Raw genomic sequence first — 16,129 nt, 5'->3', positions numbered from 1 at the left:
AAAATGTCTCGATCTAATAAGGGAGCTGGGCAGGTGGGGATAACTAAAAAGGAGTGCATAAAAGAATGTTGTCCAAGTTGGCATCAGAGTTGGGGAGTTTTAAGAGGCTTAGAAGCCTGGACGTCAATACCCACAACAGTTATGGAGGCAAGGGAACCAGGCCCTTGAAAAGAAGGTAATGTGGAGTGGGTAGCCTCCATATTGATTAAGAAGGGGACAGACTTACCCTCCACTGGAAGAGTTACCCAAAGCATCTGTGATGGTCCAGGACGCTTCTGAGGTGATCGGGCAGCATCAGTCTTCAGCAACTAAGCCGAGGAGATCTGGGAAGGAGTCGGCCAAGGAACATTGGGTTTGGGCTCCAGGGGCTTTAGGAGCAGCGGCAATGTGAGTCGGATAGTCTGACCTCCAGTGGGGGCCCACACAGGCAGGACATGGCTTAGGAGGAATCTTGGGCTGCGAGCATTCTGAGGCCCAGGGGCCAGGCTTTTGGCATTTGAAGCAAGGTCCACAAGGATGTTTTGAAGGAGCCCCTGGGAGCTGTGGCTTGGATGTTCTGAAGTTCTTGTATGCTGGAGACATGGTTATGGGTTGTCTTACAGCGGAGGCAAGTAGCTGTAACTCAGAAACACGTTGCTGTCTGGCTACCTCCTCTCTATTATTGTACACCTTGAAGGTGAGGTTGATTAATTCCTGTTGTGGGGTTTGAGGGCTGGATTCCAATTTTTGAAGTTTTCTAATGTCAGGAGCTGACTGGGTGATAAAATGCATATTGAGAATAAGACAGCCTTCCTCTGGGGTCTAGGACAGTAAAGCATCTAAGGGTTGTTGCCAAACGGGCCATGAACTGGGCTGGGTTTTTATATTTGATGAAAAAGAGCCTAAATACTAACTGATTTGGGAGACGTCGGATAAAGAAAAAAGGAGCATTAACCTTGACTATGCCTTTAACTCCAGCCACCTCTTTAAGAGGAAATTGTTGGGCAGGTGGGGAAGGGCTAGTTGCGGAAGGAAACTGTAAGCCAGACCGGGTGTGAGGAGGGGAGGTGATAGAAAGATTATAGGGTGGGGGAGCAGAGGCTGAGGAAGAATTGGGACCTGGCACGGCCTGGCGAGGAGCAGCGTGGGGAGAAGGGGAGAGGTCAGATGAGTCCGTAGAAAAGGATTCAAAGGACTCAGAGCTTGGTGTGGAGACTGAAGAACAGACAGGAGAGAAAGAAGATAGATTTGGGATGAGTCGCATTGGGAGCAGAGACTAGGGAGGAACCAATGTGTAAAAGAATGCCTAGACATCAGGCACCTCAGACCATTTGCCCATTTTTCAACAAAAATTATCTAGATCTTGTAGGATAGACAAATCGAAAGTGCCATTCTCCGGCCACTTGGAACTACTGTCGAGTTTGTATTGGGGCCAAGTGGTATTGCAGAAGAAAATAAGGCCTTTAAGTTTTAGGTCAGGTGTGAGTTGAAGAGGTTTTAAGTTCTTGAGAACACAGGCTAAGGGAGAAGGGGGAATGGAGGGCGGAAGGTTGCCCATAGTGAAGGAGGTAAGTTTAAAGAGAAAGGTAGCGACACGGGGAAGCGGGTGGGCGAGCAGCCCTGGGCTGCAATGTGGGTGAGCAACCAAAGCAGACGTCCCCGCAATTGACTTGCCACCAAGGAAATGTGGGTGAATGACCAAGGCAGGCTTCCCTGCAGTGATCAGACACCCATGAAATGTGGGTGAATAATCAGTCAGGCATCCCCACAGTGATTAAACACCAAGGGAAGACTGTCTTCCTGAGTCCATAACCGGTGCCGGAGTTTTGGGTCCACGGATAAAATGTGTCTCCTTTGTCTCTACTAGAGAGGAAAAAGAACTGGAATTGGAAGGACAGGGAGATTGAAGGGTAGCGAGAGAGGCTGGAGAAGAGAGTGAAAAGACCGCTTACCGGATTTGAAATTGGTGAGATGTTTCTTGGGCTGGTTGGTCTGAGGACCCAAGGTGGTAGGCGGATCTCTTCACAGAGTGAGGGTGAGGACAGGGGACTGGTCTCCCAGAGGAGTCCCTCTGACCCGGGTCTTTGGCACCAAACGTCTCTCGCATCCGTGTGAAGAGACCACCAAACAGGCTTTGTGTGAGCAACAAGGCTATTTCATCTGGGTGCAGGCGGGCTGAGTCCAAAAAGAGAGTCAGCCAAAGATGCTTTAAAGTTTATGAATTAAAGTAAGACATAAAACTGGTAAAATCCAAATTAGGTCTGTAGTTTAGTTAATAGTAGTACACCAAAGTTAATTGTTTTGATAAAATATTATCGTTAAATAATCATTGGGAAATAACTGAGTGACAGGTAAACAGGAACTCTGTAATATTCTTGCAACTTTTATGAGTCTAAAGCTATTTCAAAAAAAGCTTTCAGCGCAGGGCACAATGGCTCGTGCCTGTAATCCCAGCGCTTTGGGAGGCCAAGGCAGGATGATCACTGGAGCCCAGGAGTTTGAGACCAGACTGGACAATACTCCCTCTATACAAAAAAAAATTTTTAAAAATTAGCCATCATGGTGGTGAAAGCCCTGTAGTCCCAGCTACTTAAGGGGCTGAAGCAGTACTGCTTGAGCCCAGGAGTTTAAGATTACAGTAAACTATAATTGTGCCACTGTACTCCGGCCTAGGCAACAGAACAAGACCCTCTCTCAAAAAAAAAAAAAAAAATTAAAAGAAGAGGTAAATTAGTCAAATGAAGAAGGCTATTATTTACCAGAATTTATATACACCTTAATGTTGCAATGTATCTAGCATTTTTCTAAGGCAATAACATCTATATCTCTATTTTAGAAACATTTTACAACTCTGTTCTTTAACATATGACAGACTTAAGTTCTAGGTGGCTCAGTATAAGTTTCAAGTTTTAGGCATAGCAGAAGAGAAAATTCTGGATGAGAAAAATAAGTCTTGTATTATTAATTACCTTTCTAGGAGAGCAAACTATAAAGAGCAATATATAAATTCTAATGGAAGACATGATGTAGGTAATAGATCTAAGAGATAATCCAGACCACCATTAGGCTCAATTCTCTTATGACCACCACACTGAGACAACTTTTGAGTCATGACAAATAAATAATAAATTTTTATTAGCGTCTCTTCAATTCTACAAATTTTAAAAGTCACTATACATTTTTAAAGGTTACTAAAAATCACTGAAATATGTCTCCACTAAAAATGGAATCAAAGTAATTTATACAATTTTCACCTTTAATATTCATAATTTATTTAAAAGTAGAATAAATTTTAATTCTAAAATGATTATTACATCTTTTTAGAACTGAAATTACATTTCAATGAGGGTAGCTCCACTGTAGTTCATGAGGTTTATACTTAAGAAATATTTAATTAAGTAAACAAATCAATTTATACCAAACAAAAACAAACTAAAAAAATGCATACGTATAATAAGACAGTTTATGTATGGTAATTACAGATTTGAAATTAAGTCCCCTTTGCAAAGATCAGTGCATCTGGACTGGTTAATCCACTAAATTATCATCTTTGAATAAGAAACCAAAAACAAAAATGACTTGGAAAGAAAAATAGTAGTTTCAAAGTGAAAATGACTCTTCCCCTTATTTTAAAATACATCAAATTTTCTAAAATGTAAAATGGAAAGGTTTAATACACAGGAAAAACACTGCACACCTTAACTAAACAAACTAGAAAGAAAATATATTTATATACAGAACTAAGATGAATCCATGCATTATTTTTACAAATATTCACATAGATGGTTTAGAGATAAGTAGTTAAGTGTGTCTCATTAATTAATGGATGCTTTCTAGCCTCTGTCTTCATTAATTTTATTTCCTATTCAACAAAAAATAATGCTTTCAGGATATATTACATATAGAGCAATATCATTTTTATCAGTAATTTGTCTGAAAAAGAGAAAAACTTAAAGCAGAACCCTACAAAGCAAAGGAAACTACAAAGCAAAGAGTAATCACAATGTTTGCAAAATAGAAATGTGTGACTTTAACTTTATAGCAGGCTGCCTAATTAATCCAGACAGTAGAGAAAGCAGACTGAGGCAGGAAGTAAGAGGTGGGACTAAACTGTTAAGAAGATAATAATTTAAAATAAAACTTCAGAATCCTTATTCTAGGGATTCCTTTAATTCCACTTTGCAACTCTTAATAGGTACACTAATTTACACAGGACACACTACCATTTACTATGTAACATTAAAGCTTTCAGTTGGTCACCAATGAGGTGAGAGGCACCAGGGAAAAAAGCCAACCTGCTGAGGAAGACAAAAGAGGGGAATGACAGAAGGAAGCTGGATCTTTTATAATGTAGTTTAGCCACTATGCTGATACTGGAACCATCTACCTCTACATTTCCTGCTATGAGAAATAATGTCTTTGTCTTTAAATGTCTTTTTTAAAAAAAACAAAAGAAAAGAAAAGAAACTGGTCAAAAAGTTTTGCATAAGATTCATTTTAAAAATCTTTTTTCCTTAAAACAAAAATGGTTAAAAACTTGAGTTTTCTAAAGAAACTTATATTAATATGAAGTTACGAAGATACACAAAGCTGAAGTATCTGGAACCATGTGGCTGCCTGTAGTCTTCAGCAAGATCACAAAGTACTCAAAAATTCTTTGACCTGAGGAAAGGAAGAAAAAAAATCAGTATAATTCCTTGACTAATTTGAGGTATCTAATATTCATCTTCATTTAAAAGTATATAATAGTTGAAGACCCCAGTTGTATAAGTAACTATCACAATGCCATTGCATTTACTTTCCAAAGAAATATTGTTAAGGCCGGGCGCAGTGGCTCATGCCTGTAATTCTAGCATTGTGGGAGGCCGAGGTGGGTGGATCACTTAAGGTCAGGAGTTTCAGACCAGCCTGGCCAACATGGTGAAACCCCTCGTCTCTACTAAAAACACAAAAATAGGCCAGGTGCAGTGGCTCATGCCTGTAATCTCAGCACTTTGGGAGGCCGAGGTGGGCGGATCACCTGAGGTCAGGAGTTCGAGACCAGCCTGACCAACATGGAGAAACCCCTTCTCTACTAAAAATACAAAATCAGCCGGGCATAGTGGCACATGCCTGTAATCCCAGCTACTAGGGAGGCCGAGGCAGGAGAATCGCTTGAACCTGGGAGGCGGAGGTTGTGGTGAGCCGAGATCGCGCCCAGCCGAGATCGCGCCATCGCACTCCAGCCTGGGCAACAAGAGCGAAACTCCGTCTCAAAAAAAAAAAGCTAGGCATGGAGGCGTGCACTTGTAATCCCACCTACTCGGGAGGCTGAGGCAGAACTGGTTGAACCTGGGAGGCAGAGGTTGCGGTGAGCTGAGATCGCTCCATCGCACTCCAGCCTGGGCAACAAGAGAGAAACTCCGTCTCAAAAAAAAAAAAAATTAGCTAGGCATGGAGGCGTGCACTTGTAATCCCACCTACTTAGGAGGCTGAGGCAGAACTGGTTGAACCTGGGAGGTGGAGATGGCAGTGAGCCAAGATTGTGCCATTGCACTCCAGCCTGGGCAATGGAGCAAGACTGTCTCGAGAAAAAAAAAAAAAAGAAATATTGTTAAATACTTCAGTAGTAAAAGATGAATTACCTAAAAGGTCATTTTAGGAGTTATTTATTGCTCTGTCGCCCAGGCTGATAACAGTGGTGCAATCAAAGCTCACTGCAGCCTTGAACTCCTGGCTAGGTGCACACCATCATGTCTGGCTAGTTCTTGTTTGTTTTTTATAGAGATGAGGTCTCACTATGTTGCCCAGGCTGGTCAGGAACTCCTGGGCTCAAGCAGTCTTCCCACCTCAGCCTCCCAAAGTGCTGGGATTACAGGTGTGAGCCACTGCATCTATCAATCTAAGATAGATATAGTTCTAAAATAGCTGTAACACCAATTTTATAATCTCTTTATTTAAATATCATAGACCACTGACATATGCAGCTTTAACACTGATAACATTAATAAGCACAATAGTTCAAGCAACTTTGAAGATCAAACATGTAGTAGATTTGTCATGTTTCTGAAGCACATATGTGAATCACATACTTTGCAATGTCAGTGTGTGGAGAAAATCATATAAGGAGTCAATGAACCTAGCCTACTGACCATAATGTAAGAATATGCTTGTTCTCTACATATTCTAGGCTACTCAATAATTCTCAAGAGACAAAAATTATTGCCTTGTAAAAATACCTTAAAAAGAAAGTCAACTGCTAGCATTATTAATAAAAGTAAATATAATAATGTGAAATGATTCTTGGTCAAAACAAAGAAGTGTTAGATAAAATTAAAAAGTGATTTACAAAGTCAGTTAAATTGATGGTTGGCTGTTAATATTTAATGCTGACAATTTCATTTAATAGTATTATAAGTGAATTTATCCTATATTTTTAACATCATTAGTAGTATGAAGAGGTCATTGGAATTTTCCAGATAAGCTTTAGTTCACACCATGGGAAAAACAACTACATGTATACGCTACAGTAGTTACATAAAATGTCAAGATTTTCAAAATCCTTGATATATCCCTTATGAATGTCAAGTCTCTATTAAACAGCAGACATTATGCCACAAAAGAAAGGAAAAATCAAATTTCTCTCAAAACTAAACCAAACAAATTGTGCTTTCTTCTTTATAGCTTAATCACTCAGTTATCAACATGGGTATAGGGATGTTTGTTATACAAATTCCCTTACTATTCTCTCTCAAATACTCATCAATAAATTCTCACCCATTCCCTTTATCAATATGGGCACCACTCACTTAACAGAATATGGTCAACTCCCAGTGATTTGGGCAATAAATGAACTGTGATTAAGAGAATGACTCAATGATTAAGCAATGTCAATTAATCCTTGACACGATCCCAAATGAAACTCGAAACTAAAATCCCTTAATCTCAAGACTTTAGCCAACGTAAAAATAGATGAGATCCATATCCTATAACTTTAAATATCCTCCATATTGAATTTAGTTGAAAAAGATAAATTTAATTTCACAAGCAGTTTATTATTAAAGTATCTAAAGATTGGTGGTGTAGGGAAGAGAGGAAGAAATGGGGACAAAGCAGAGAAAAAGGGGGTGAGAAAGAATTTTTGTTATTATGATTTTCCCTATCCTACAGATAGAGGCACTAAAAGATAAAAAAAAATCCTTATTTTATTTTTATTTATTTAATTTTTTTCTAAGAGATCTGTCAGATTCTGAGATTCCGAAGGATCCTTATTTTAGCTCAGGCCACAAAGCTAGAATTTAGTCAGGACTGGAATCTTAAACAGTCCAAAATCTTCTAAAGCTCTTAACTGTTTCTTAATGTAACTTTATGGAAGCTTTTCTGTTAGAAAATTGTTTTCTCACCACTCAGTACACTTTTTTAGAAAAAACAAATATTTGTTTGTAGTCTGTCTAAATCTACCTTTTCAACCAGACTTTCATATTTGTCTTTAAAGTCTTCATTAACATCCAGTGTTAAGATAGGCACCTCTTGAAGATAATCGAAGTTGGTTCTGTTTAAAAAGAGAGATTAATAAAATAATCAGAAATGCAACAAAAAAAAAAGAGAGAAACATTAAAAATTCATTCGTATGTCCTTGGAAAATCAAAATGTTGCCAATCATTTACACTAAAGTTTCTTTGTAGTACTTCATCTGGCAGCCCCTTCTTTCTCATCTAGATTTACCATATGGAGCCCAAAAACTTAGGTACAAAATATATACAGCTGGGTACTGTAACATATGATTCTCTTCAAAAACAAAAAGCAGACAATAAAGTAGGAATTTCTGCATTTTAAAGATGAGAAAACTAAAGCTCAGAATTATCATTCTGAAGCTCAGAGGCTATCCAAGGTCACGCACCAATAAGACTGGACTTGAGCCAAGATCTGACTAATAACAAAGTCTATCCTCTCAACAACCATGCTATACAATCTCCCAAGTCAAAATTCTTTCTGAAAGAGTACCTAAATAATGTACAGATATATTTCCTACTTTATCACTTAAAGTGAAATTTCACATATTACGCTATCAATACCACCAAGGGATACTAGTTATAAAAACTTTAAGGAAATAGGATCTCATTGCAATCAAGAGAATGAAAATCTACACCTAGTTCTGGAAGATACTAATAAGCAAAATGACCGGAAATTTTACATATTGTTAGTCATATCTTCCAAAGTTTAGATTAAAATTTAATAAAGGTAACAAAGGTATTTAAAATGAATAGTAAATAAAAATAAGTCTTACTTCAGTGTCCTATGCAGGAGCCAGCTTTCATGTTTATAATGAAGCTTCTCTAAATATTCAAGAGGAATGCCTTGCTCTTCATTTCTTCCCCGTAAATATATTCTATGTAAGCATTTCTAAAAGCAAGTAATAAGAGATGGAAGAAAAAGGCAAGGAACAATTATTCTCGTCTGCTGCCATCAAAATTTTCTTTTCTGTGTCTCTCTACTCATGCTAGCCAAAATCTCTACTTATTACTTCTTAAAAGTTGAAATAATTCATTTTTCCCTCCATGAGCTTTTCAGCCACTTGGTGGCTCTAAGCCAAGCAGTACTTTCAAAAATAAGTCTATAAATTTTTGGTATCCACACATGAAATATACTAAGTTTGATAAAAAGGAGAAAAAAAATTAAACATCTACTTAAAATGTTCAGAGACAACAGCTAAAAGGTATGCCAATCTATAAACATAATCTTACTTTGCTGTTAACCAAACTTGATTACAAAATATCTATGTTCAGTTCACATAAAACCACTAAAGACAGCGGTTCTTAATGTGATGAAAACTCTATACCAGCACAACCAAAACAACTTTGGAATGTTTTATGCCTGTCCTATATCTGTATTATCAAATAAGGTAGCCACTAGCCACCTGTGGTTTTTAAGCACTTGAAATATGGCTAGTGTGGTGACCAAGGAACTAAATTTCTAAATTTTATTTAATTTTAATAACCCTAAATTTAAATAGCCACATTGGACAGTGCAGCTCTAGATTACGGTCCCCCAAAAGCACACATACATAAAAAATTGCGTATAATTTGTGGGGGCTCATATACCCTGAGAAACTCTTCATGCATTCCAAGAAATAAAAGCCTCCAACCTAAATGACATGCGTAAGACCATGGCAGCATACAAACTGTGTTTCAAACTCTACTCTAAATTCTCTTTTCAATAATTAAACAATCCTTTCATCCAAAGATATCAGAAACAATACTGATGAAATTATCAGTATCAAAATGAAATTATTAGTATTATTTACGTTTTTGGTGTTTGTACTATTTTCATAACTTTAAGAAACCTTTTCAAAAATAAAAGTGAATTTCAAAATTATTATATTTGCTAAATTCTAGCTTAATAGTGACTATAAATGTTTCAAGCCAAATGAAATTATTCGTATTCCTTATGTTCTTTTTCACATTTTTATTTACTTTTTTTGTAATTAAAAACAAAAAAAATTTCAAAAATAAAAGTGAATTTCAAAATTCACTTTTGAAATTGCTAAAAAATTGCTAAATCCTTGCTTAATGAAGAATAAAATCTTTACTTAATGAAGAACAAAATCATCCGTTGGAATAGAAAATCTAATTTCTTTGAAAACCCAGCTTCGACAGCAACACAGTATTCTAATTTTAGGCCAGAAGTTATGACATTTACATTCATCAGTGCCTACCCTGTGACTTAAGGAAAAAATGAGAATTAAAAAACAGAAACAATAGAAATGCACGCACCAAAACCAGAAAGCTTCTGATTAAATGTAAGATCTTAATATTTACGTTAGTTTTATGAAAGGCATCTATTTGGTCATCCTGTATTCACTATATCACATCATATGTAAATAGAATAGCTATGTTACAACCTATCACAAAAAGCACCTTTTCAAGTGAGCTCCCTTAATGGAAAATGGCAAGGGTCCTCTAAGTCTTTTCCCAATGATAGCTGCCATTATCCACTCATTCCAAGGCACAAACAACCATAATAAAAGATTTCTTGATATGGACCTCCATCAACATTGCCATTCATTCAGTAAATATTTACTGAGCTCCTACTATATGCTCCAACAGTGCCCAGCACTGGGTGTTCTAGGCACTGGAAATTCAACAGTAATCAAAATACCCAAGATCCCACCTCATGAAGCCTATATTCTAGGAGCTGCTTGATCACATTCATTACTTTAACTGTGGTGAATGAGAAGAGTCTGCAAATGTTAGGAAGAAATAATGAGTAAAATAAAAAAGAATTGAGGAAGCACAAAGAGCCTAAAAAAGCAACTTGCCCAGTCTGAGATTCCAGTTTGCTGAGAAAAAAGAATGCTTCTATCTACACAGTTACAAGTTTCTAATTTAGAGGTGGGGAGTGGGAGGTTGGGAGGCTGGAGTTAAACTAAATTGCCCTCATTACATACCACTGAAAAGAGTTCTAAATATTTCTTTAAATTTTCAATGAAACACATTTTTATTGGGTTTTACCTCTGGAGTGGCTCGAAGATAAATGATTCCATCCAATTCAAGGCTTTGGCCAAATTGGTTATTCATCCAGTCATGCCAGTCTTGATAAATTGTCCACTCTGTCTCATTCATGCATTCAGATTCATACAAATTAGATGCAAAAATATACCTAAAAGAGAGTCTTCATCAACACATGTATCATTTCAAAAAAAACCAACAAAGAAATAAGAAAGAGAACAGGAACATGAAACATTCTCCTAAATCCAGAGGCACATAGTGCCGTGGAAAGCAGAAAAAGACAGGAGTCTTTCCATCATGTTTTGGCCAATGGTTCTCAAAATATGGAGTGAGGACCCCATTAAGTCCCCAAGATCTTCTAAGGGATTCTGTGAGAGGCCAGATTACTTCATATACCAATATACTTCAAACAAACAAACATACTGTAACAGATTAAATACAGAAGCATAAATAAAAATCCAGCTGTCTTTTAATAAGTGAGGCATTAAAGATATCTGCAAAAATGTAAAGCAATGATACTCTTCTAGCTACTTTTTATTTTAGAAAATATAACTTTTTGTCAAATGTATTTATATTAATATGTAATGAATTTATTATTGCTAATTTTAAATCATTTTTGTGCATCTTAATTTCTAGTAATGTAAGTATCAATAGGACACGCTCTTTGGACACCTCGATAGTTATTAAGAATTGAAAAGGGTCCTGAGATCAAAATGTTTGAGAACCTCTATTCTGAGCTAACTTTGGAGGTCAAAAGAATCCTAGCATAAGTAGGGCAATTCTAAGGCCCCTTAGAGACTTTTATCTTCTTGCTCCAGGTAAGAGTCTAGGATATAGATCCAGATTTAACCAGAGCAGACGAGAATTTTAAAAGGGTTAGAGGGAAAAACAACTTCTCTGCAAATTTAAATGAGATGGGCAACATCATATTCCCAACAGTTTCTATGGAAGCTGGGGATTATAAATGCAATAACTTCCCTAATGCCATTAGTACCAGACTGCTGAGGGATTTAAATGTCATTTTCCATCTTAAATCCCCAACTCAGCCATTCATTATTACTAATTCCCAGGAAACATAAAAAAAAAAAAAAAAAGTCCAGTTCTAAGATAAAAACTTCAAATGGCCACATACAAGCTATTTATACATACCTGTCACTATACACAGATCGTTCAAAAAATAATACAGGTTTCTCTGCATCTTTGAGCTTGCCATTCAGAGAGGCAAGCTGAGCTCTTATTCGACTGAGACAGGCATATGTTTGGAAGGTAAAAGACCATCGTTCAGGTTTCTCATACATCATCTGAAGAACATTCCCACCATTTTTCTGAGACGTTGTAAGTTCCTATTTTGAATGTGCAAAAAGAAATAAAGAGCAAAATTAATGATCAATAGGGCTATTTTAATTTTTAAGGCTAAAAAATAAAACTCAGATAAATAAATGCAATCACGATTAGCAAAACCAAGATGATTAAGTTCCCTTTCTCATACTCTTTCCCAATATATTTTTCAGATTGTCTGAGGTCTGGAAAAATCCTTAGATCTTTCTCACAAGAGGTTACAAACTAATAACCTATGGAAGAAATCATTGTTTGGTCCAAAAGGCCTTTTTAAAACTTTGATTTAGTTTGTCAATATTATTGTCAATATTTAAAAGCTAAATAATTTCACATAAAATATTTGGATTTACATCTTCTTTTTTTTCTTTTTTGAGATGGAGTCTTGCTCTGTTGCCACGGCTGGAGTGCAGGGGCACGATCTCAGCTCACTGCAACCTCCGCCTACCGGGTTCAAGCAATTCTCCCGCCTCAGCCTCCCAAGTAGCTGGGACTACAGGCGCGTGCCACCATGCCCAACTAATTTTTTACATTTTTAGTAGAGACAGGGTTTCACCATGTTAGCGAGGATGGTCTCCATCTCCTGACCTCATGATCCACCTGCCTCGGCCTCCCAAAGTGCAGAGATTACATCTTCTTTTTAAAAATGAAAAAACCAAGCAGTACCATGCCCATATTCCCTCTTGGCAAAAATCAGCTAGAGTCAAGTCACAGATGCCTCCTTTAGATGGGATATATGCTCTCCAGCTTATTAATCCCCACCATTCCCGGATGATTTTCATAACAGGGCTGATATATTCATTTGGCTGTCTGGCCCCTTTAAGCATTTGTATTTGTAACCCTCCAATCTTCTAATTTAATACAATAGTTCCTGCCCCAGATTTTGCAATTCAATAATCTTATTGTTAGAACCACATTTACATGTTGAGGAAAAATACAAATGTAAATTTTAAAATGAAGTAAAAAACTCTTATCATCTTTTATCTGAGTTAGAAATAGCATCTGGAACACATGAATTATTTTTCTTTCTATAAAGTTTTCCTAGTTCTGTCCATCAAAAGGCCTATAAACAATGACAACGTTGTAGGAATATACAAAAATATCACCCAGATTATAATCTCTAAATACCATTTCCCACTGAAAGGAATTAGAATTCTGATTCTAAATCTGGGGAAGAATTAGAATTCTGATTCTAAATCTTAGGAAACTACTACTGACCACTGGGATTGTGTCAAGGACAAAGGAGCCAACATAAATAAGCTGCCACTGGTCAAAGAAAGAATAATTTGAACATCGAAAATGAATGGGAGGCAAAAATCCATGAGTTTATAATACTGAACAAACAAACAAACAAAACTCTAGTCATGTTTTGAGGCTCCTAAGGCACAAATTAATTATTCTGGGAATATGTAGGTAAAAAGAAAAAAAAGTCCCATTTTATTTTGGCCTTTCCTGTATAAATACTTTCAGGGTAATAAAGTGGTATATGAGGAAGAGGTCTTCTTTCCTGAAGAATCCCAGCCAATAAATTCAGAAGGCTGACGAAGGAATATCACCTTTTACAACACCTACTAATATACTGCAATGAGGCAACAATTAGCAATAGATGCTATCATTAGAGAAAAGTTAATTGGGAATTTTACAACGGATGAATCAATCTGACAACAGCTAAACTGTTTGATTTTAACATCACAAAACACATCTTCTTGATGTAAAGAAATACACATCACCAACTAGGAATCTTGCCAAAAAAGAATTGAAAGTAAATCTAATCAAGCCTGTCTCTACCTATAAATTTACTGGAAATACAGAGAACTGAAAAATATGTTAAATTTTACCAGAGATACACTCAGCCAAAACCAGAATGAGGAAAATTATGTAGAACAAATGACGCTGTTTCTTCAACAAATAAATTATAAACAAAGAGACAATCAATAGATTAAAATTTAAAAGGCATATCAAGGGCAGGCCCGGTGGTTCACGCCTGTAATCCCAACACTTTGGGAGGCCGAGGCAGGCAGATCACCTGAGATCAGGAGTTCAAGACCAGCCTGGCCAACATGGTGAAACCCTGTCTCTACCAAAAATATAAAAAATTAGCCAGGCGTGGTGGCACGCGCCTGTAATCCTAGCTACTCGGGAGGCTGAGGCAGGAGAATCACTTGAACTGCGGAGGCAGAAGTTGCAGTGAGCTGAGATCGTGCACCGTACTTCAGCCTGGGTGACAGAGCAAGACTCCATCTCAGAAAAATAAATTCAAAAAAAGTAAAAGGTGTATCAACCACCAAATGTAACGTGTGTGAACCTTGTTTGGCTCCTAATTTCAAAAAATTATGAAAACATTATTAGACAATGGGGAAATATGTACACAGACCAGATAAGATGATAAAAGAATTATAAATCTTTTAGATGATATTTTTTAAAAGACTCTATTTCTAGAGTTCTGAGTCTGTCTTTTCCAGATGAAATAATATATTCTCTAAGATAGAGGTTCTTCAAAGTATAGTAGGAGAAGCTCCAGGGATCTCTGGATCTTTTCAGGAGGCTAAAGTTCTGGAGATCTGTTCATAATGACCTAAATATGCTTATAATAACTACTGAACTGTACACTTAAAAATGGTTCAGATGATAAAATTTATATTTTTGCCACAATAAAAAAATTAATCACTAAAAAAGACCATACCTCCTTTTATTTTAATTTCTCAATAAATATAATCTCTCTTGCCCAAAGCAATTTCAAAGTTTACTATATTAAAATAACTTAAGAGAACCAATCTTGATTCATCACCTAACAAAAAAATAATAAACTAGTTCTAAAAATACAAATATGTAAATTCAAACAGAATCAAAAATCTGAAATAGAATTTTCAGCTATGAAGATGTTATTATCTCTTAGTTTAAAGTGTAACAAATTAGAAAATTAACAGTAAGCCAGGGTATCATTATCTGGTTCCTCAGGATAACTTATGAGTCATATAAAACATTTTCTTTTGATCCTATGCATGAAATTTGAGACAAATTTCTAGGGTTTTTTGTATGCAATTATAAATGTTAAGAATATTAAAAATTTATCCAGCCAGGTGAGGCAGCTCAGGCCTGTAATCCCAGCACTTTGGGAGTCCGAGGCAGGCAGATCACTTAAGCTCAGGAGTTCCAGACCAGCCTGGGCAACATGGCGAAACCCTGTCTCTACAAAAAATACAAAAATTAGCCAGGTATGGTGGCGTGCACCTGTAATCCCAGCTACTCCGGAGGTTGAGGTGGGAGAACTGCTTATGCCTGGGAGGTGGAGGCTGCAGTAAGCCAAGATTGTGCCACTGCACTCCAGCCTGGGTAACAGAGCAAGACTCTTGCCTCAAAAAAAAAAAAAAAAAAAAAAAAATCTAAAAAATACTGTGCATCATCTTTACCAAACTGAATGTTAATTTTATCAAGTTTTCCCCTCTGCAAACTATCCAGATAAAAAATATGAACGTGACAGTGAAACTAAATTAAATACAAATTGGTAGAACATGGTTAGATAGAAAGCAGTTTAGCTACATTTGTGGGGAAAAAAATCTGTACCTTTTGGCCCAATTAATTCCACTTTTGAAAATTTACTTTAAAGAAATAATCTAGGCCAGGCGTGGTGGCTCACGCCTGTGATCCTAGCACTTTGGGAGGCCAAGGCGGGTGGATCACAAGGCCAGGAGATCGAGATCATCCTGGCTAACACGGTGAAACCCTGTCTCTACTAAAAATAACAAAAAAAAAATAGCGGGGCGTGGCGGCAGGAGCCTGTAGTCTCAGCTACTCGGGAGGCTGAGGCAGAAGAATGATGTGAACCGGGGAGGCGGAGCTTGCAGCGAGTTGAGATGGCGCCACTGCACTCCAGCCTGGGTGACAGAGCGAGACTCCGTCTCAAAAAAAAAAAAAAAAAAGAAAGAAAGAATCTAGAATACAGATTTAACCACAAAGGTATTTATCACCATGCTAAGCAAATAGATTATCATTCCACTATTATTAGGCATTTATATTAATAATATTACATGCATACAATAAATTAGGCTGCCATTAAAAATCATTTACAGTAAATTTTTAACGACAATTTTAATTGCCCTGACATATAAATTTTTTTTTTATACTTTAAGTTCTAGGGTACATGTGCACAACGTGCAGGTTTGTTACATATGTATACATGTGCCATGTTGGTGTGCTGCACCCATTAGCTCGCCATTTACATTAGGTATTTCTCCTAATGCTATCCCTCCCCCCTCCCCCCACCCCACGACAGGCCCCAGTGTGTGATGTTCACTTTCCTGTGTCCAAGTGTTCTCATTGTTCAATTC

The 16,129-nt window shown here is 37.0% G+C and overlaps 1 protein-coding gene across 2 annotated transcripts in view; it reads right to left on the bottom strand.

Moving 5' to 3' along the window:
• Window positions 1-3,080: 3,080 nt before the first annotated feature.
• Window positions 3,081-16,129, bottom strand: part of DCK (deoxycytidine kinase) — a 37,938-nt gene continuing 24,889 nt past the window's right edge. For both annotated transcript variants that reach the window (XM_002814838.4, XM_054554038.2), the window contains 5 exons: window positions 11,616-11,809; window positions 10,470-10,617; window positions 8,246-8,361; window positions 7,420-7,510; window positions 3,081-4,641 (listed from right to left, as the gene is read on the bottom strand). In XM_002814838.4, coding sequence (XP_002814884.1) covers window positions 4,615-4,641; window positions 7,420-7,510; window positions 8,246-8,361; window positions 10,470-10,617; window positions 11,616-11,809 — 576 coding nt within the window. In that variant the 3' untranslated portion in view covers window positions 3,081-4,614. The remainder of the gene's footprint in view (window positions 4,642-7,419; window positions 7,511-8,245; window positions 8,362-10,469; window positions 10,618-11,615; window positions 11,810-16,129) is intronic.

Source organism: Pongo abelii, chromosome 3 (assembly GCF_028885655.2).
Source record: "Pongo abelii isolate AG06213 chromosome 3, NHGRI_mPonAbe1-v2.0_pri, whole genome shotgun sequence".
Classification (NCBI taxonomy): Eukaryota; Metazoa; Chordata; class Mammalia; order Primates; family Hominidae; genus Pongo; species Pongo abelii.
The sequence above is the reverse complement of the archived record's forward strand: the minus strand, read 5'-3'. Positions and strand labels throughout refer to the sequence as shown.